At 44.2% G+C, this 22,479-nt stretch overlaps 1 protein-coding gene across 1 annotated transcript in view; it reads left to right on the plus strand.

Moving 5' to 3' along the window:
• LOC310831584 (uncharacterized protein) overlaps window positions 1-21,814 on the plus strand; it is a 70,473-nt gene extending 48,659 nt beyond the window's left edge. Inside the window, exons 4-8 of the mRNA XM_083712320.1 lie at window positions 13,360-13,421; window positions 16,241-16,356; window positions 18,579-18,929; window positions 19,441-19,550; window positions 21,303-21,814. Coding sequence (XP_083568446.1) covers window positions 13,360-13,421; window positions 16,241-16,356; window positions 18,579-18,929; window positions 19,441-19,550; window positions 21,303-21,359 — 696 coding nt within the window. The 3' untranslated portion in view covers window positions 21,360-21,814. The remainder of the gene's footprint in view (window positions 1-13,359; window positions 13,422-16,240; window positions 16,357-18,578; window positions 18,930-19,440; window positions 19,551-21,302) is intronic.
• The last annotated feature ends 665 nt before the right edge of the window (window positions 21,815-22,479 follow it).

The raw sequence follows: 22,479 nt of genomic DNA on the forward strand, positions 1-22,479 counted from the left end.
TAATCATATTCAAGAGCACTTCCAGGACCAAAATAAATAATAAAGGGGATATAGGACAACCTTGTCGTGTTCCTTTCTCAATTCTGAACTCTTCTGTCACCACATTGTTGACTATCAATTTTGCTTTTTGCTCTGAATAAATTGCCTCTATCCCATTATAAAACCCCCGCCCCACTCCCATTCCTTCCAAATTTTTCTTCATGAACTTCCAAGAGATGTTATCAAAGGCCTTCTCCGCATCTATAAAGATTAGAACAGCTTTTGTATTAATATTTGTTTGCAAAAGTTCCAAAATGTCAATAATGTTCCTTATGTTGGCAAACAAATGTCTACCTGGGAGAAAGCCTGCTTGGTCCTTATGGATTACTTCATTTAGTACTTTTTAAAATCTTGCTAAAATGTCTGCAAATATTTTATAATCCACGTTTAAAAGGGAGATGGGGCGGTAATTCCTGAGTTGCGTCTTTTCAGATTCTAGTTTGGGTATCAATGTGATGAAAGCTTCTTTCCACGACTCCGGTGCCCTTTTTCCCTTCCATAATTTCATTGCAAACCTCCATTAATGGATGCATCAAATAGTCTTTCAATGTCTTATAATTGGAGGTAAGCCCATCTGGCCCTGGAGACTTGCCCCCGATACGAGGTTTAATCTTCTATAGTCCACTACAAGCCTAGGCTGATCCGTGTTTTTTTTGTCCACAAAGAACACAGGGCTGCCCCCCACTGCCTTAGATTCCCTTATGAACCCCCTTTTTAGGTTCTTGTCAATAAAGTTCCGCAACTCCTGCATCTCCCGGTCCGACATGGCGTACAGCTTACCCACTGGCAGCTGCGCCCCAGGGAGTAGGTTGATTTGACAGTCAAAGGGCCTATGTGGTGGCAGTCTGTCCGCCTCCCTCTCGCTGAAGACCTCCTGTAAGTCCATGTACTGGGGCGGCACCTCTGCTCTCGGCTCCAGTGTAGTTGCTGCCAGCCTGGCCAACCTCCCCCTTGGCCTTCCCCCCCTAGACAGTGTTCCAAACAGTGCGCTGACCCGAAGGTGACTGTCCGTTGATGCCAAGCCACCACTGGATCATGTAGCACTAGCCAGCTCATGCCCAGTATTATCGGGGGTCCCGCCAGTGTGGCCACGTGAAAGGCAATGGTTTCGGTGTGCCTGGACACACTCATTCTCATGGGTGGGGTTTGATGTGTCACCTCCCCTCCCAGCAGCTCCCTGCCATCTATCGTGGTGACCTGAAGGAGAAAATCAAGTGGCAGCAGGTGTATTTGGTGCTCTAGTGCGAACTCCTTGCTAAAAAAATTGCAAGAGCTGCCTGAGTCCAGCATTGCCTTAACCTTGACTGAGTGTCCGTTTGGGAGTTCTAGCACCACCTCTATCGCTATAGACGCCTTGGGTGGGTCTGGTTGGGGCACTTCCATTAGTTGCTCACCTGGCTGCTGCGCCCCCCTGTGGGCAGCCAAGCGCTGGCATTTCCCTGCACCTTGTCCTCCTCCGCCTCCTCCTCGTTCCCAGCGGTCCCCACCATTCCTTGCCAAGCCTTTCTTTGTGGACAGACCCTGGCAAAGTGTCCTGGCCGTTGGCAGAGGAAACACTTCTTGGTGCTTTTGGCTGCCTTCCCCTCCCATTTGAATCCTTGGTTGGCGCTCGAATCCTCGCGCGCACGCGCACCATCGATTTCCATTGGCTCAACGTCCCCAGAAGGCTGCCTTGGCATCTCCGGAATGTGGTAGTCAGGGCAACGTTCTCCTCTCCCTTCCCGCCTTTCCAAAGCGCGCGCTTCCTGCCTCGCTCCTATTGCAAGTGCCGCTTTGGTCAGTTCATCCATAGATTGAGGGCGGGGCACGCGGGAGAGCTCGTCCTTCACGGTTGGGGACAACCCCTCCTCAAACAGCATCCGTATGGGCGGGTCATCTAGATCCCATTCAAGCCGGTGTATTAGCATCGCAAAGCGGGACCAGTAGTCTCTAACGGATAGATCCTCCTGCTTGCATCTCATCAGCTCCTGCTGGGTTACACTCTGCCCAATTTGGCTTGAATACATTGCGTCCATTGCCTGGAAGAACTTCCGGACGTCCCTCATGGCAGCATTCTGAGTGGCCATTAGGGGCCTCACCCATTCCCGCGCGCCATCCTGAAGGTTCCCCGCGATATACGCCACCCTCTCTGCATCGTCAGCAAAGTCATCGTGTTGCAGCTCCAAAGCGTACTCTATTTCCGTTCGGAACCCATTATAGTCCTGGGGCTTCCCCCCAAACTTGTGTACCAGCCCTGGCACCTTCTTTGCCACTGGGGTGGGTCTAACCTGTGCATCCTGGGTCCGCCGTTCATCCAGCCGCGCCGTCAGCAGAGCTACATGCCTTTCCAGGTCCTGGTTCCTCTTCACCAAGTCCTGCACACCCGCAGCCTGCTCCGCTGCACCGGCACCTCCAGTCTGGCTCATGACTCCCTGCCTGTGCACAAGTAACTTCAGGGACTGACAGATTGCTGTAATGGTTGTAAGGGGTTACTTGTGCATAAGTTGCCTGCTAGTTGTGTCCGATTGCCTGGTTCACCATGCCTTGGCTGACAGCCCACACTCCGTGGCCGGTCAGTCGCTTGCAGAATCTGTCAGTGGGCGTTTCTTGAACCTTTTCCAGCATAAGAGCTGTTTGACCCCAAGTCTCCTCCTATTTTCCCTGCGCGGAACTCGTCTGCGCAAGTAAGGGGAAGGCAGGGGTGTGCCAGCGCTCTCTCCACTAGTCTCTGATGCAGGGTCTTGGAGACCAGTCTCCAATTCCTCCATCTCCCTCCCTTCTCTACTGGTGTCGCGCTGAATTCCTTCCCCCCTGCTGGTCCCCTCTCCGGCATCGCTCTGGAGCCCTGCTTCCGCCTCTTGCTCTGATGTCAGTTCCCTGACACTAACCTTCTTTTTTTTTTTTTGGAAATAATTTTTATTAAGTTTTCCATTTAACAATCCAATCATATCACATTAGTTAATCCGAATTATACCAATACATATAATAAAATCCAAATATTTTGCCGATTTTTTGTTGGGGTTACCCATGCTTCGAGTTCAGTAAGGGTCCAATCATCTCATATTTCTGCTGCTTTGATGTTCACAAACCCCATCTTCCAATCTTCTTGTTGTTATCATTTTTCTTCTTAGTAACCTCTGAGTTGTTTCCACAGGCAAGTTGAAGCAAGCATTATTACGTTTCTGTGTGGACTTTCACGCTGATCCAAAAGTCCTATTAGAGTGGCAGGTGCCATTTCAACAGTTCCGATGAAATAAAGTCTAAGTGTCTGCTCATTAATTTTCCCAGACAGTTGCTCCATAAATCAGCCTTTCCAGAGGAGTTTTTGCCAAATCAGACATACAATCCAAACATGATAACAGAACAGTGGCTCGCCTCCCGCTTTGACTGTAAATCTCGCAACAAAGTCTGTCTCATAATGGCGGATCCCGATTAGTAACTGCGTCACCCAAAAGCCTTTCCTTTCCTTTCCAGATCTTCATCTTCCGCAAAACAAAGCCTTTAGTTAATATTTTTATTTCCACACAGTTTATTTTCCAATCTCACTTGCTATCAATCATGTGACGGTTCTTCTAGGGGAGGGGTTGTTAGGTAATGCAGTAATCTAACCTAGAGGTTACCATAGACGACAGTAGTTAGGCTATCTCTGTTCAGAAAGGGGCGCAGCTGGACCATCAGCCATAGCTAATGGAAGACAATATGCGCCACGGAGCCTCAAGTGACAGCAATGGATTCAGAAGGACCCCCAAGCTACGTATCGGCTCCTTTGAAGGAAGTGTAACCCCATCAAGAGCAGGCAATCTCCCACCCATCATATCTAGGGATCCACCCACTAACAGCCATATCTGGATTGAGCTTCGGTTTATTGAATCAAGACATAAATATCTGGTCATCTCTTTTAGAAAACAGACTAAACAACATTATTTTCAAGTACATGATCCTGTACAAAATAGAAGACAAGTCAAATGAACATCAAAAAGTGATTGGTTGTATTGAACTTTTGACAGCTTTGAATGGAATTTTTGGGTGACAACTTTGCAAGAAATGAATGCAAGCCATTTAAATTTGGATTCATCTTCTGTATATGTAATCCCTTTCAAAAAATCTATGTAAATAACCATCTATCACCAATAATTAAAATTCAGAGTGGGATGCAATAAGGCTGCTGGGTGTCCCCTCTGCTGTTTGCAATTTGTTTAGAGCTTCTTGTCAATTAGCTACGGATGACTAACCAAATTTCAGGAATAAAACATAGTAATATGGAGTGTAAAGATTCTTTATATGCAGATGATGTACTTTTCCTGACTAATTTGGAGAAACCAATTAATACAGTGTTTAATACATTGGGTATGTTCAGCAAAGCTTCAGGGTATAAAATTAACATCTATAAAATAAAATATTTCAGGATTATCATTTCTTCTGAGAACCAATATTCTAATTAGGGAAAGCGCAATTTTCAGTGAGAAGCACACCCGTATAATATATAGGCATCGGGATACACCGACACATGAATATACTATAACTACAAGCAGCTGACATTGCAGGTGGAGAAAGAAATAGAGATATTATCAATACTTTCTTTTCTGAAATATTCATAAACTTAAACATAGCAATAAAAGTACAAAAAATAATTTATTTATCTTCATACACTTTTCTTCTCTCATTTACTCATAGGTCTATAATATTTCAACAGATTCATTAATGATACCAGTTGTTAAGGAAGTTGTTAGAACAGCAACAACACAAATTCAAAGAGTGAGTCACCGTGTGTGTGTTTCGAAATTGGGAGAGATCTGTTTTAAATGCAATAATGTCTATGGGTAGTCACAAATTATTCTGAGTGATTCTGCGATTAAAGATCAATTTATGGCAAAACAGCAGTTTCCTGGGCTGAATGAACTGATGCCTGCAAAAAACCAGAGTGCTCTAAACTGCTTTCCGTGTTTTTATTTCCGCCACTGACCAGCTTCAGCTAATTATTTCCAAATTCAGAGTCACTGAGCAAATATTTGCTCTATTACCTCACCAAATTGGCCCTGTCCTGATTGCTTCATTCCGGGAACGAATGTGGCCTTCTCCTCATGCTTTAATGTGACCATAATTGCTTTTGGGTCTGGAGGTCAGAGCCCAGTAATTTTCAACAGCCCAGCCATACAACCATACAGAAATAAATTTCAATTCTAAGGATTGATTCTATTGATTTGCCTCTGGAGCCCAGAACCTAGCTTGCCCCCGTGAACAACTTCCTCCACCCAATGTTTAGTCTTAGATAACATGCACAATAAATTGAATGTGGACACAGGCAACAGCGCATCCAAGCTCTGAAGGATTTGATTTAACTGTAGTGTAAGGAATGCCATACAGGGATGCAGGTGGCGCTGTGGGTTCAACCACAGAGCCTAGGACTTGCCGATCAGAAGGTCGGCGGTTTGAATCCCCGTGACGGGGTGAGCTCCCGTTGTTCAGTCCCAGCTCCTGCCAACCCAGCAGTTCAAAAGCACGACAAGTGCAAGCAGATAAATAGGTACCGCTCCGGCGGGAAGGTAAACGGCGTTTCCGTGCACTGCTCTGGTTCACCAGAAGCGGCTTAGTCATGCTGGCCACATGACCCGGAAGCTGTACGCCGGCTCCCTCAGCCAGTAAAGCGAGATGAGTGCCGCAACCCCAGAGTCGTCTACGACTGGACCTAATGGTCAGGGGTACCTTTACCTTTTAAGGTATCCCTGGTTGGCACTATGGTAGCCAATGTAATTCTGACCCCAGCCTGTATGGCTAATTCAGGGCCTTATTTAGGTCTGATGAGGCCCTAAGCTGCTGAAGGTAATGGGGCCCTTTCTATGTCCAGCTGTCCTTCGTCAACAACAAATTGTCGCTGTTCTTTTGTGTTGAATATATGCTACATGGTAATTTATGGACCTAATATGCATCTCAAGCCATTTGCACATAATATGCATTTATATAATATACACGAAATATGCATTTTATCAAAGTAATTGTTGAACTGAAATGCAATTAAGAAGAAGTATAGTAATAGTGAAATACAATTAAGAAGAAGTATATTAAACTAGTGCAAACCAGTGATATTTTAGGGAGTAGGCTAGCAGGCGGGGCCCATTACTTACATCATAGGAGCCTACACAACACTGTTGCTGTATGTAGGTTTTATTTTATTTGTTTTTTATCTTATATTTTGGAAATGTACATCCAGTTTCCCCCCCTCCTTTAATTTTTTTGGAGGCCCCCAAGAGAGTGGGGCCCTAAGCTATAGCTTATTAAGCTTATACCTAAATCCGGCACTGCTAATGGTCAGAGATGATGGTACCTGCAGCATCTGAAGGGCACTATAGTGGGTATCTCTGGTCTAGGATTACGTATATGTGTCTCTGTCTATCTAACTATCTCTGATTAGTTTCAATTCTTGTTTTGTTATTAAATGAATTTCTAGCAGCACCATCTCCCCCCAAAACTGTGCTGGGTAATACTGTCAACACAAGTGGAAATATATAGCATTGTCTTTTATTACAACACCAGCTTTTTGGAGACTTATTGACGTTGATGTGTTATACAATTGCCCAGGGTATAGTGCCACCTACTGTATTTTTCGCTCTATAAGACGCACCAGACCACAAGATGCACCTAGGTTTTGGAGGAGGAAAACAAGAAAAAAAATATTCTGAATCTCAGAAGCCAGAACAGCAAGAGGGATCGCTGCGCAGCGAAAGCAGCAGTCCCTCTTGCTGTTCTGGCTTCTGGGATAGCTGCGCAGCCTGCATTCGCTCCATAAGACGCACACACATTTCCCCTTACTCTTTAGGAGGGAAAAAGTGAGTCTTATAGAGCAAAAAATACAGTATATATTATCTTTCTTTTTTTTAAGATTCTTGAATCTTTGATGATACTGATTTCACAAGCACTTTGTGCCATATACTTTTCCATTTAAAGGGGTCAAAATTGTAACCCAAATCCTTTCCCCAACAGCTTTTTTTTTGTAATCCTGTTAGATGTCCTGCATCTAATTTTGCCAGTATTCTACACATTTGGGTAAATCTGTCCTTTGGCATTAAAGTTATGTGCCACAATCAAGTTTTCAAATGACGTTAATTCTCGTCTTGCTTGCTGTTTAACGATACCATTTTACTATAAAGGAGCTAACTTGTTCAAACTATGCGCTCTAGCTCATTTAACATTCCTCAGGATTTCTTATCCTTTTCTTAAGTTGCCCATTATTATAGAAATCCCTGATGCCACACAATCCTTCTATTGACCATTAAAAAGAAAACATGGGCTCTGTCCTTGCCATAGAAAAGATTTTAAAAGGGAGTAAGTGGGGACTGGGTAGGAACCAGTTGCTCCCGTCTCGATTTGAAAATTGCAAGTGTAGTTTAGAGGAAGGGACTTTGTAAGCAATATATGGGGAGGCCCCCGACACAGAGTTGCGGTTGAACTGTTTTTGTTCTTCCCTACGTGCATTGCAAAGACCAGATGCTTAATGAGATAAAAGGATGATGAAGAAGCCATAATGTCGATGTGATGTATTGAGATAATGGTTTCCTGAGTTCCAGGAGCTGTAATTTTTCTCTGACAGATATCGATACTATGCTGACAGTAAACTGGATGTCATCTGCATTTAGCTGATCTGTTTTTATTAACCACAGGCACGTTTCAACCATAAACCCAGCCTGCTCAGTTCCTGGAGAAATCAATTCAATGCAAAGGAGTTCTTATCTGTACATAAAATGTGAAACGTTGGCTTTGCACATTGTCTGGATTAGGCCAGCAGCACATCTGGTCCAGCATTCGTTCTCACAGCAGCCAACCAGATGCCCGTGGCAAGGACTTACAGGAAAGATCATAATGCAATAGGGCCAGATTTAGGTTTGATGAGACCCTAAGCTACTGAAGGTTCTGGGGCCCTTTATATGTCCAGCTGTCCTTTGTCAACAATTGTCACTGGTTTTTGTGCTGAATATATGCTATATGGTAATTTATGGACCTAATAGGTATCTCAAGCCATTTGCACATTACAAAATATGTATTTTATTCAAGTAATTGTTGAAACTTGTTGTCTTTGTCCATGGAGTTTTCCTGGCAGGGATACTGTAGTGGCTTGCCTGTTCCTGCTCCAGGTGAATCACGTTTGGTCAAAACTCTGCACTATGACCTGTCCATCTTGGGTGGCCTTGCACGGCATAGCTCATAGCTTCTCTGAGTTATTCAAGCCCCTTTGCCACAGCAAGGCAGTATAGTTAAAGCCATGGTTTTCCCAGTAGTGATGTATGGAAGTGAGAGCTGGACCATAAAGAAGGCTGATCGCCAAAGAATTGATGCTTTTGAACTATGGTGCTGGAGGAGACTCTTGAGAGTCCCATGGACTGCAAGAAGATCAAACCTATCCATTCTGAAGGAAATCAGCCCTGAGTGCTCACTGGAAGGACAGATCCTGAAGCTGAGGCTCCAATACTTTGGCCACCTCATGAGAAGAGAAGACTCCCTGGAAAAGACCCTGATTTTGGGAAAGATTGAGGGCACAAGGAGAAGGGTACGACAGAGGACAAGATGGTTGGACAGTGTTCTCGAAGCTACCAGCATGAGTTTGACCAAACTGCAGGAGGCGGTGGAAGACAGGAGTGCCTGGCGTGCTCTGGTCCATGGGGTCACGAAGAGTCAGAAACGACTAAACATCAACAACAATTGCTGCAACCAGTCCATGCAGAATGTAGGCACTGTTGCTGTATGTAGGTTTTATTTTATTTGCTTTTTATCTTCTATTTGGGAAATGTATATCCAGTGTTTTTTTTCTTTCATTTTTTTGGGGGGCCCCAAGAGAGAGTGGGGCCCTAAGGTATAGCTTGTTTAGCTTGTACGTAAATCCGGCAGAAACTGGTCTTCAGAGGCATACTGTTGCTGATATTGGTGGCAGAACCACAGATAACCTTTTCTGTGATTTTGTCTACTCCTCTTTTAAAGCCTTTAAAGCCAGATCCCACTGCTTTAAAGAGGTACCACTGTATTATTATTATTATTATTATTATTATTATTATTATTATTATTATTTCTACAAGTCTCAGGGGTCTGCCACGACAGCCAGAACCTCCCTCTTGTTCCCATTTTGGCAGTACAGTGGTACCTCGGGTTACATACGCTTCAGGTTACATATGCTTCAGGTTACAGACTCCGCTAACCCAGAAATAGTGCTTCAGGTTAAGAACTTTGCTTCTGGATGAGAACAGAAATCATGCTCCGGCGGTGCGGCAGCAGCAGGAGGCCCCATTGGCTAAAGTGGTGCTTCACCACCAGAACAAATTAAGCACTTAACCTGAGGTACCACTGTAGATGGAATGGCACTTGGATAATGAGTTTGCTGTTGGTATATGACAGGTGTCAGGACCTTTTTGCTCTCCAGATGTTACTGAACTACAACTCCCACCACCCCTGGTGATTGGCCATGCTTGTTGGGGCTGATGGGAGTTGGAGTCCGGCAATGTCTGGAGAGCCAAAGGCTACCATAGCCATCTTGGCTGTAGGTTAGGAGCCTCCTCAAGGTTTGACCTCCATATCCTGCCTCAATGCAGATGAAAATGGCTGGTTTATCGTTATTTGTGCTGACAGAACAATTGAGAGATAATCTGTGTGGCGGCAATATCAGGAACACACGTGATATCCACACCTTTAACAGTTTCACTATGACATGGCGGTGGCGGGGGGGGGGGGTAGTGTGCCCTCTATATTTAGGAGTGGCTATTTGTGAAGAAAATGACACAATGGTGATTATCAGTGCCAGAGATCGCAATGAAAGCGAAACTAAGGTAAAAATCAAGTCGGAAATATTGATCAATGGCAGAACGCTAAAACATTCGTTTGTGGTTGATGTTAGAAGCGGAGCAACGGTAAAAAACTGAAATCTACAGTGGTTAAAAAAGCAAAAATTGAGCCATTTCCCACTGAGTTGACCTTCAACGTAGGTGAGCAGCATGAAACAATTGCCAGCCATACCTGTCAACCACAGGGACAGCCCTATCATTAGGACTCAGGTAGATTTTGAGAGATGGGGATTGAAAGAGAGAGAGGAAAGTGTGCACTAAAAGCACTAAGATGTCGCTTTAAACCATCGCAGCTTCTTCCAAAGAATTCTGGGAGCTGGAATTTGTTAAGGGAGCTACAATTTCCAGAGTTCCCTGTGAGCAGGGATAGATCATCATTGTTTCCTAACAACTCTCAGGACCCAACTAAGTAAAGGTAAAGGGACCCTTGACCATTAGGTCTAGTCGTGATTGACTCTGCCGTTGCGACGCTCATTTTGCTTTATTGGCCGAGGGAGCCGGCGTACAGCTTCAGGGTCATGTGGCCAGCATAACTAAGCCGCTTCTGGCGAACCAGAGCAGTACACGGAAACGCTGTTTACCTTCCTGCTGGAGCGGTACCTATTTATCTACTTGAACTTTGATGTGCTTTCGAACTGCTGGGTTGGCAGGAGCTGGGACTGAGCAACGGGAGCTCACCCAGTTGCGGGGATTTGAACCGCTGACCTTCTGATCGGCAAGTCATAGGCTCTGTGGTTTAACCCACAGCGCCACCCACGTCCCTCAGGACCCAACTACAGCTTCCATAATTCTTTGTGGGAACCCATGCTGTGTAAAGTGGCAACATAGTGCTTTAAATATATGGTGTGAATGTGGCCCTAGCTAACAAGGAGCTGCTCTGAGATGCAATGGATTTGACTGCCATTCTGGTTAGCTGCTTCTGTAAGCAGAATGTAGGGGGGGTGGGGCATCTTCTCCTTCACTTCAGGCAGCAAAACATCTTGGGTGGAATAATAATAATAATAATAATAATAATAATAATAATAATAATAATAATAATAATTTTATACCCCACCCATCTGGCTGGGTTCCCCCAGCTACTCTGGGCGGCTTACAGCACATTAAAAATTGTAAAACATTAGACATTAAAAATATCCTGGTACAGGGTTGCCTTCAGATGTCTTCTAAAGGTCAGAGAGTTGTTTATTTCCTTGACATCTGATGGGAGGGCGTTCCACAGGGCAGGTGCCACCACCAAGAAGGCCTTCTGCCTGGTTCCCTGTAACCTCACCTCTTGCAGTGAGGGAAGCGCTAGAAAGCCCTCTGAGCTGGACCTCAGTGTCTAGACTGAAGGAATGTATCACTTACCGTATATTGTAAGTGATACATTTGAATACCCTGTTAACTTATAAGGGATAAGGAGGCTTTCCTATTCCTAGGTGGAGCTGTCCAAGATATTGCATGGGAACCAAGGGACCATAAGAATAGTGATAGGGTGCGTGGTTTTAATGCACAAAGTCCCCAGTTTAAGTTGAAGCATCTCTGTCTCGTGTGTGTGTGTGTGTGTGTGATAAAGATACCGTACTTTGACCTAAACCTGGGACTTTGTTCATGAAAACCATGCCCCTTATCATAGGATTTGACAAGGCCAGTGCTTAGAATGAACTAGTTTGGTTTAGCAAAGCTCAAAAATCCCAGAACTACACCATAATTTCTAAATGTGTATTAAGTTCATTTTATGACAGAACCTGGAACCATTTTTGTTTCGCCTTCAAGTTCCTCTTCCTACTGTTGTTGTTGTTGTTGTTGTTACTCTGTCGACTCTTTGGGCCTTTTGCATGCTCTAGTTATCTCTCGCTTGGACTACTGCAATGCGCTCTATGTGGGGCTACCTTTGAAGGTGACCCGGAAACTACAACTAATCCAGAATGCGGCAGCTAGACTGGTGACTGGGAACGGCTGCCAAGACCACATAACACCGGTTTTGAAAGACCTACATTGGCTCCCAGTACGTTTCCAAGCACAATTCAAAGTTTTAGTGCTGACCTTTAAAGCCCTAAATGGCCTCGGTCCAGTATACCTCAAGGAGCATCTCCACCCCCATCGTTCTGCCCAGACACTGAGGTCCAGCGCTGAGGGCCTTCTGGCGTTTCCCTTGCTGTGAGAAGCCAAGTTACAGGGAACCAGGCAGAGGGCCTTCTCGGTAGTGGCACCCAACCTATGGAACACCCTCCCACCAGATGTCAAAGAGAAAAATAACTACCAAACTTTTAGAAGACATCTGAAGGCAGCCCTGCCAGATGGGTGTGGTAGTAATAATAATAATAATAATAATAATAATAATAATAATAATAATAATTTTTATTTAAGCTCAACAAAAAGCTTAAATAAATTAAACAGTTTGCATTTCATTGCACGTATGTTTAATGTTTTCTTAGTCTTCTTAAGTATATTGTATACTTCAGCAAAGCAGCTTCTAACACTCTGAGTGCTGAACTATTCATTGCCGAGGATCGAAATGCATTGTGAACTGACTGTAAATAGAACTGGAATTAGTTCCTGCTTCCACATGCTGTACTTGAACCGGAACTAGTTAATCTTTAAAATGGACTGTCCAAGCTCAAGAGACAACCAGGGGTCAGGCCAAGGCATTTGCTGCCTGAGACAGGACAATATGGCAGCTTTCTCCCACTTCATGTGGAGAGGCTGACCAGACTGGCAGCTGAATCTTACTTCAACCCTGCTGGCGATAGACAGTATCATTTACCACATGTGAGGGCAGCTTGCCCTCCAACACTTTGCTGTGGCTCCCTGCCCCCCTGTCACATCTACTGCCTATTGCAGTTGCCCCATCCTGTCTAATGGTAGGGCCAGCCCTGGAAAAGATCTTTAACTGAAAGCTCTTGCCAGCCAGAGTATACGCAACACTGGGCCACATGGATCCATGATCTGACTTAAGTAGGTTTGTGTGTGGATCTACGAGCAACTTTTCAATTTAAATTAAGAAAAGCCATTTTTCTACAAGATGAGAAAGTCTCGCACGTGAGATTCATGTTACATTCATCATTCTCACCAGTGAACCAAACAGCTTGCGGGGATGTCAATAAACTGAAAGCCATCTTTGAAGAACGTCAGAAAGAACAGAACTGGAGCAGCAGCAGAAATGCCACATGTTTGATGTTTTTGAGGCAACAGTCAGCTAATTAATATGCAAATGAAACACAGTGAAGTAAGCAGGGAGGAAAGATGCTGGTGGAAATCTGATTACCATAATTACTCAGGCCATCAAGCAGACTTCCTGCCCGACATTATTTTTAGTCGCAAACAAGATGACCCCGTGACAATCAGCTTCGAAGTGAAACAGGGCTAATTTCAAGCAAAAGGCAGGTTTTTACATATCGGAGAGAGCCTGGGGGTATTCAGAATAACTTTCCATTCTACATCCTGCTATGGGATCATGACCACCATTTGCTCTGCTGGTATCTCAAGGTGAGCCATCTTTGCAGCTGCTGGAATCATCTCTGTCCTTTTCTGTCACCAGGTGTGTGATTTGAAGAAGAGGCAGAGAACAGGTGAAGCGTACCTGTTGCTCCAGCTTTGCAGGTAAGCAAAAACCCATTACTGAAACTGGCAGCCAGGCAAGTGGTGTGTGGGCAGAGAGGAACAGCAGCTACTACCCTTAAGAAAGGCATAGGCAAACTTGGCCCTCCAGATGTTTTGGGACTACAACTCCCATCATCCCTAGCTAACAAAACCAGTGGTCAGGGATGATGGGAATTGTAGTCCTAAAACACCTAGAGGGCTGCCTTAAGAGGAGGAAAGACCAGCTTTTCCCTCCCAGAGTTTTGTGACTGTTTAAGTTTGACCACCAGTGAGGGAAGGGATGCGGGTGGCGCTGTGGGTTACACCACAGAGCCTAGGACTGGCCGATCAGAAGGTGGGCGGTTCGAATCCCCGTGATGGGGTGAGCTGCCCTTGCTCAGTTCCTGCTCCTGCCAACCTAGTAGATCGAAAGTATGTCAAAAAGTGCAAGTAGATAAATAGGTACCGCTCCTGAGGGAAGGTAAATGGCGTTTCCATGCGCTGCTCTGGTTCGCCAGAAGTGGCTTAGTCAAATTGGCCACATGACCTGGAAGCTGTACGCCGGCTCCCTTGGCCAATAAAGCGAGATGAGCGCCACAACCCCAGAGTCGGCCACGACTGGACCTAATGGTCAGGGGTCCCTTTACCTTTACCTTACCAGTGAGGGGAAATTCCCCCAGTCTCTGGCTTTGAAGAAGAGCAGGTAAAACTTTCCTAGTGGCCAGGTTTAGACAGCCTAGAGAGGCAAGGAATGGATAATCTGCCTTTTGAGTTGGGTTGGGGAAGAGATGCAATGCATTTCATACTTAAAGGTAAACCTCCATAATCTGAACCCAAACAATGTGTGAATCGGAAGCCATCCATCCTTTGAAATTCGCACTTCTATGGCTTTTACGGTGCAGTTCTGCAGCCAAGTAATGTGTACGAAAAGGCGTATACTAGAGTCAGGTGGAAATGCATATAGTACTGGAAATGGCATATAAATGCCTTGTATTCATATATTGAGTGTAAGCTAATGACTGATCATACATACTGGAGGTACACATACATGTGCAGGCATGTGCTGAGAAATGTGGATGTTATGTATGTATGTAATCTTAGTATTATATTTTTATAACAACTTTCATGTTTTGAAGCAACTTCAGAGGTCTATCCTAGTGGTGAAGTAGACACCTATAGAAGTCTCAAATGGGATATCACAGACCTTGTGCATGCCATAGACATGCTATGCAATTCGTGAAGTAAAGGTAAAGGGTCCCCTGACTGTTAAGTCCAGTCGTGGACAACTCTGGGGTTGTGGCACTCATCTCGCTTTACTGGCTGAGGGAGCTGGCGTTTGTCTGCAGACAGTTTTTCCTGGTCATGTGGCCGGATCATGTGGCAAACCAGAGCAGCATATGGAAATGCCGTTTACCTTCCTGCCGGAGCAGTACCTATTTATCTACTTGCACTTTGACGTGCTTTCGAATCGCTAGGTTGGCAGGAGCTGGGACCGAGCAACGGGAGCTCACTCCATCGCAGGGATTCGAACCACTGACCTTATGATCGGCAAGCCCAAGGCTCAGTGGTTTAGACCACAGCGCCACCTGCATCCCTTCAATTCGTGAAGTAATGCTGAACAAATTGAAAATTCCGGCCTAAATGGTTCACCCTCTGGTTCTCAAATTGCTCTCATGATCTAAGAAGCATCAGCAGGAAGACAGCTTGCACCGGTCAATACCACATTCCCCTAAGGCTGTGTTGTCAGGCATTTCAGTTCAAAATGATGTTGGGGTCTCGATGCGTAAGTTTCTCATGGAGGCCATTGGCACTATAAAGGGTAAAGATACCCCTGACCATTAGGTCCAGTCGTGGCCGACTCTGGGGTTACGGCGCTCATCTTGCTTTATTGGCCGAGGGAGCCGGCGTACAGCTTCCAGGTCAGGTGGCCAGCATGACTAAGCCACTTCTGGCGAACCGGAGCAGCACAGGGAAACACCGTTTACCTTCCCGCCAGAGCGGTACCTATTTATCTACTTGCACTTTGTGCTTTCGAACTGCTAGGTTGGCAGGAGCAGGGACCGAGCAACAGGAGCTCACCCCGTCACGGGGATTTGAACCGCCGACCTTCTGATCGGCACGTCCTAGGCTCTGTGGTTTAACCCACAGCGCCACCCGCATCAGGGAGGTGGGCATCGTTTGCCTCCAATTAAATTATTAGTTAAAACAACACCATGACGTTATTTTATTTTCTCACTTGTTATATTTTAAATTTGCTGAGGGATTGCTGGACTTCTGGCAGACTTCCATGGCTGTGATAGGATTTCACCCCTTCCTCTCCTACCTCCTGTAGCCCCACCCTTCAAAATCTTCTCTTGGGGGGTTGGGGGAGATTCTCTGGAGAAGATTTGGGGAGAGTGGGTGGGGAAAGAAGAAGAGGAAGTCCTCTCACGTGAGCAGAAGTCCATTCATGTGACATTGGCTGCTGCCCAATACTATTATGTACATAAATGGAAAATAACAGAAAGAACGGAAGGAAAAGAACTCACATTGATGCTGTAGGGGACAATCTCTCCTTTCTTGCTGTACATTTTAATATTGAATACAAGTTTCATACTGACTAATTTTTCTGGGTGATGAACATTTGCTTTGCTCACTGCTCTTTGAGGTTAACTGCACACGTATTTCCACTGTTTCCTGTCTTGAAACAACCAAAACATTGCTTACCTTTTCAGGTATATCCTCCCTCCCTCCCTCTCTCTCTCTTTCTCTCTCTCACACACTGCGTGGGTTCCGTTCACACTGAAATCCTCTATCGTGAACAAAGGATCATTCTAAATATCAATCCGATTTGTTTCCAGCTTGTCTTCGACTAAGAAAGCATCAAACTTCTACATGAATCCAACATCTGGCTGTGTGATGATTTCGTTTTTTATCGCCATTGTCTTTCCCAGCTTAGCTGCTGGCTTCAGCAAAGGTGAGTTATTAATAATATAGGACGAGGCTTAGAAAGTCCTCCTATATAAAATTATCCAGAAGAGACATGAAAAATACATTACAAAGTAGGGTTGTTGTTGTTGTTACTACAGCAGTTGTTACTACTGCACTGGGAAATTTTTAACGTCCAATGTTTTACTGTTTTTTATGTGGTGTAAGCTGCCCAGAGTGCCTGGGAAAACCAGATGGGCAGGGTATAAATAATGATGATGATGATGATTTTATGAACACCACCATGACCACCATCTATATATGTACATATGGGCCTCCTACAGGCAGAGCCATAGTTATGGGAGGGTTGGGGAGGTTAGCCAGGTTTTTTGCCCCAGGTGAAGCCTCCAGAGGTGTACCATTGAGGCTGCCCAGCAAATGCTCATTGGTGGGTGTGTCAAACTGGGTCTTTGACTAATTTTGCCCCTGTCTACCAGCATCTTGTTAGTCACCATGAGAGTAAGATGCTAAAAGGACCATTGGCCTGATATAGCAAGGCTCTTTTTATGTTTTTATTGTACTTTTATATCATATTAGTCCTTGTTGTTGTTGTTTAGTCGTTTAGTCATGTCCGACTCTCATGACCCCATGGACCAGAGCACCCCAGGCACTTCTGTCTTCCACTGCCTCCCGCAGTTTGGTCAAAATATTAATCCTTACCTTGAGGCATTTGCAATCTAGAAAATAGATAGAGGATGGAATTCTTATTCTTATTCATTACCTTCCTTAAGGTTACTAGCCTTAGACTTGGAAAAAACCTCTCATTTACTTGAACTTTTAGTGATGGGATTTTGATGTTCTTTTCGTGCATTCTTGTTTTCACAAACATTTAACTGAGAGCTGCTTGAGGAGGAACGCTAGTTTTGAAAAGCTGCATGCAAAATTAATTAAGTAAATAAGTGAGAGACCAGCGGGGACTGCATTTCTCTGTTGCTATAATTCTTGAGACGTTACTGGGCGACTGCTAAAGAAGTAGATGTCTAAAATAAAATTAAAATAAACTTTTGTGCAAAGTTCATTTATTTATTTTCCCAATAATAACTCACCCTTAAATCCAAAGTTTCCTAGGGTAGTATGCACCTAAACTCATTCTTTTTTCTTTTTCTTTAAAAATCCAAATATTGAAAAACCTCCAAATAATAAAACGTAACATATAGAATTGCATGATTGTTCTTACTAATTTTAATATTGTGGGACCTTATGGTGAACGGCAGGTAAGAAATGTTGTTGTTGTTGCCTAATACTAACACTACTACTATTAATACCATAAAAACTACTAAGTATAATACAACAGCAAGCCATAAGCAGAAGAGACCAACTCTCCTACCCAAGTTAAGTTAATAATGAAGCTAAATAGCAAGGGAGGAGAACTGTATTTCCAAAGGGAGGAAATTCTACACCTGTGGTGCCAAAACAGAGAAGGCCATGCTCTCAGATGCTGCATTACAAACTATAGTCATTGATGGAACTATGACTAGGTCTTCTCCTGCAGAACTTAAGGCACGTGTCAGCTGAATTCTGCTCACATGTTGAATATATGCCTGGTTTTATTTGAAGAACTTCAAGTAAAATTTTCCAAGATATGGCTTGAGGGAACCCTACGGATGCTAAGAAAATCTGGGCCTAGTCAGTGCCTGGATTTGTGACTGCCTGGGAACGGCATGTATGCTGTCTTGAGTTCCCTCAAGATATAAATGTTGTAAATTAAATAGTTGTTGTTGTTGTTTAGTCATTTAGTCGTGTCCGACTCTTCATGACCCCATGGACCAGAGCACGCCAGGCACTTCTGTCTTCCACTGCCTCTCACAGTTTGGTCAAACTCATGCTGGTAGCTTCGAGAACACTATCCAACCATCTCGTCCTCTGTCGTCCTCTTCTCCTTGTGCCCTCCATCTTTCCCAACATCAGGGTCTTTTCCAGGGAGTCTTCTCTTCTCATGAGGTGGCCAAAGTATTGGAGCCTCAGCTTCATGACCTGTCCTTCCAGTGAGCACTCAGGGCTGATTTCCTTAAGAACGGATAGGTTTGATCTTCTTGCAGTCCATGTGACTCTCAAGAGTCTCCTCCAGCACCATAATTCAAAAGCCGTAAATTAAATATCTGATATTAAATAAGTATCTGAGATACCTGCCACTCCCTTTTCTATGGATACAGTATATTTCTCTTGAGCATGTTTATTTATCACAGCGCTCTGTCTGATATTTCATTACAGTCATAGAAGTAACTCAACCGTCGTTCCTGGTGGTAAAAAGTCCAGAGGCTGCCCACTTTGCGTGTGAATACAGGAATGCTGGAGATGCAGAGGGACTTGTGATAACTTTACTTAAAGACCTTGGCAACGAGTCTCTCAGGATGTGTGCTTCATGGCTTACTGCTGGGTATGAGCCGTTCATCGTGAAGGATGGCATCAAGTGCCAAGTCCACCCTGGTCACAATGGTGTAAACGTTACTCTATGGGGTCTGCAGCCGACTGATGCTGGTCTGTATATCTGCAAGATGGAACGGATTTTCCCGCCACCCTACAACCAAGTCATGGGAAGGGGAACCCAGCTCTATGTGGTTGGTGAGTTCAGAAAGCTCACGATTTGATGTCAGGGTGCCTTCAAGTGTTTTTCAGAATGAATGTGTGTCCTTGAGGTCTATCAGTTCAATCCTGTAACTCTCAAATCAGCCTTCTCACAGTATGTACATGTTTGTGCACAAGTCCGTCACACTGAGATTTGCTTCCTAGTGAGTGAGTTGTGAATTCCTCGCAGCATATTGTCCTCCATATCTATTGCCAGTAGGGATGGGGAGAAATCAGATTCAGTTTGCATTTAACCTACCTTCATATTTTCCAAAGCAATACGAGAACTGAAGCACAGCCATCCTTTGAAACTCAAACTTCTCTGAATTCTGCAGTGAGCTTTCTGGCCTGTGCCCTGGTTTCCAAATGTTTTGGAAGTCGAACGGACTTCCGGAAGGGATTCCTTTCGACTTCCAAGATACAACTGTACTTGGGAAACTGTGTGTGTGTGTTAAGATTTGCTCTATCTTCCTGAAGATGATAATTTGAAAAATTAAATGTATTTCAGACACAGATCCATGCCCAGACCCGCAACTCTATCTTTGGATCACAACAGCAGTAGCTTCTGGATTGCTTGTATACAGCATTTTAATCACAACCTGCGTTATGAGAAAGGCTGTAAGTACATGAGCTATAACATAGTACATGGGCTTTCAGGAATAAATCCAAGGGGATTTGTAATATCATGACCATCATATTTTTGGCAGTTTGCTTCCCTTGCATTCTGGTCAACAGACAGGCCTGAAAAGTCAACCTGGAGAATGTAGCCATGCATTCACATCAATTGGTGTGTGCATGTGCTAGAAATTGCACCCAGAGTCTTGAGTTGCTATCCCAAGAAGGACTTGAATGCAATGTCTGGTCTGTATTGCTATGTTGCTGAGCAGAATCTAGAACAGGCATGGCTAAACTTGACACTCCAGCTGTTTTGAGACTACAACTCCCATCACTCCTAGCTAACAGGATCCGTGGTCAGGGATGATGGGAATTGTAGTCCCCAAACAGCTGGAGAGCCAAGTTTGGCCATGCCTGATCTAGAATTATTAGACCAAGGATGGGGTGTCCTCACCAACATATTTTAATTTGGTCCACCAACATGCTTTGTTTTTGGTTTTAAGCAAGAGTACATGTGTAAGAACTCTTGACACAAGAGGCATAACTGATCCATATTAAGTCATCCAAGCCCGGAATTATTATTTTTTTGCAAGAATTACAGCACCCAGCATGCAATCCACCAGAAATGGGGCAGGGGCCTTATGTGTGGACCAGAAACTGTGTCCTACTCAGCACTGTTAAATTATTACTCTTGCTGTGAAAGGTGAAGGAACACCGAGAGACCGAAAAGTCTGTAGTACTTCCGTAGAAGATGAAACGAAATTCTTTGCAGGGTTATTTAGTTCTTCAAGATCAACTGCTGTTCTGGGCTTGAGGTCAAAAAGGATGTTCATCAATGTGAAATGAACGGCAGCAGTTTCTTTCTGATTCAGAGCTAGTAACCACTGCCCTTGCTTTCCTCACCACAATACGAGAATGCTGTAATAATCTCAATACGATGAGTAGAGTCAGCATGCGCTGAACAGGGTGGTTTAACTCTTCACAGAGGTGTGTTGCCTATCAGAATTAGAGTATATTCTTGTTCCTTAGAGTCTTTCAAGAACTCCCCATCCTGTGTTTTTGCCTTCTAAAGTCCTACCTGAGTCGAATCTGCCTGGCACATCTTTGGTGGATATTGTGGATGTTGTTTTTTGATTGGACTTTAATCTGGAGATTATGTTTGTCTGGAATTATTTTTTTATTATCAAGTTCTTAGCCACCTTCAATCCTTCAATTTGAAAACCCCACGTACTCCCTTTGGAGAATATTCTGCAACACCCCCCCCCCACTCTGCCCGAATTTCACCCCCGGAAAAGAGTTTAGAGAATTTGGAGAGGCCATTTTCCCTCAGCCGTAGTGCCAAAATACAGAGAAGAATGCTGTTGGTAGTGTAAAATTGTGAAACGCATAAAAGAATATGTTGGTTCCAGGCATCTCACCATCAGCATTGTGTATAGTAGACTGGGAACACTTTATCTAAATTTCTCAGGCAGAGGTTACAAACACAGCAAACAGGCCATCAGTTCAAATGCCTTCAGACTTGATCTTTGTTGTCTTCCTGGATTTGAGATTATGGAAGAATGAAAAAGCTTACAGATTGTGAAATATTCTGTCAAAAGCAATTATCAGGGACCTCATTTGTTAAGATGAACAGAAATTAGAGAGGTTGAGAATATACACCTGGAGGTAGGCTATATCAATCAAGTATTTGGAAGCATATATGTTGGATGAAACACAGTTTTCTTGCAGTGCTAGATTATTTTTCTTATTTTACAGATACGGAAAAGCAGCTATTTTACTCCTGGGGTCTATGAGAAAATTGTACCAATGTAACCGGGAAAAAGAAAGGAAAACTGCCACGGAAAAGGACGAAACGGTGTTGATTTCTTCCAAGTAACGAGAGTGAAAATAAATGTCTAATAAACAGGAATGCAATTTGTTACTTCCAGATTGGATCACAACAAAGAGAGATGCAACACATCAACAAAAGAATACTAAATTGACACTGCAAAGGCTGTTTGGTCCTTGAGTTCATTAGGATGTAGCCAATTCACTCCATAGTGTGAACTCCCAAGTACCCATCTTCTTTGCAAAATCTCCCTACAAATTCTTCAATAACAAAAATAGCAATATGCCTAGGGTCAGGTTATATACAGTCCACAGAATCAGCTGGTACAGCTTTTCCTAGACTGTACCACTTCAGGCTGAAAGTAGGGGTGTTGTTTACCTGTTTGAATGCTTCCCCTCAAACAAACTGAACAATATAACACAACACAATGGCCAATAACAATGGCCAATAACAACCAGTGGCGTAGCGTGGGGGGTGCAGGGGGGGACGGCCGCACCGGGCGCAACATCTGGGGGTTAGGGTTAGGGGGCGCAAATCCACGGGTTAGGGGGCGCAAATTACTTGCCTTGCCCCGGGTGCTGACAACCCACGCTACGCCACTGATAACTATTTATAGACTAATACAAACGATCAGAAATTACAACCAAAGTCTCTAAATCTTCTTCACCAGTCGTAGTAGAATAATTCAAAAGTTTGATATATACATAATCAGTCACCAGATATCGCCGGAACAGAGTTTCCGGATAACCAATCTGTTTCGTTCAATGTTTCATCAGCCAATCTGGATCAATTCTTCATCAGCCAGACTTGTCAGAATTAATATGAGAAGTTGTGTTATATTGTTCAGCTTGTCTGTATTGCAACACAGGGGTTTGTTTACAGATCCCCTCAAACAAAAGCATGTAGCCTTCCATAGCTTTTTCATGTGCCCCTGGTTGTGGCTGTGTTTTTTGTTGTTGTTGTTTCGTTTTTACTTACTCTAACTTGCACTGTTTAACAAAACCAAACCCTGACTCCTTCTAGAAGCAATCCTGGCCAATGAGGCAGAGAGACAATGCCTATCCTCACCCAGCCAATTATATATAGCTATACGATGATGTCCGA

Source organism: Podarcis gaigeae (genome assembly GCF_964106915.1).
Source record: "Podarcis gaigeae genome assembly, chromosome: 1".
Taxonomy (NCBI): domain Eukaryota; kingdom Metazoa; phylum Chordata; class Lepidosauria; order Squamata; family Lacertidae; genus Podarcis; species Podarcis gaigeae.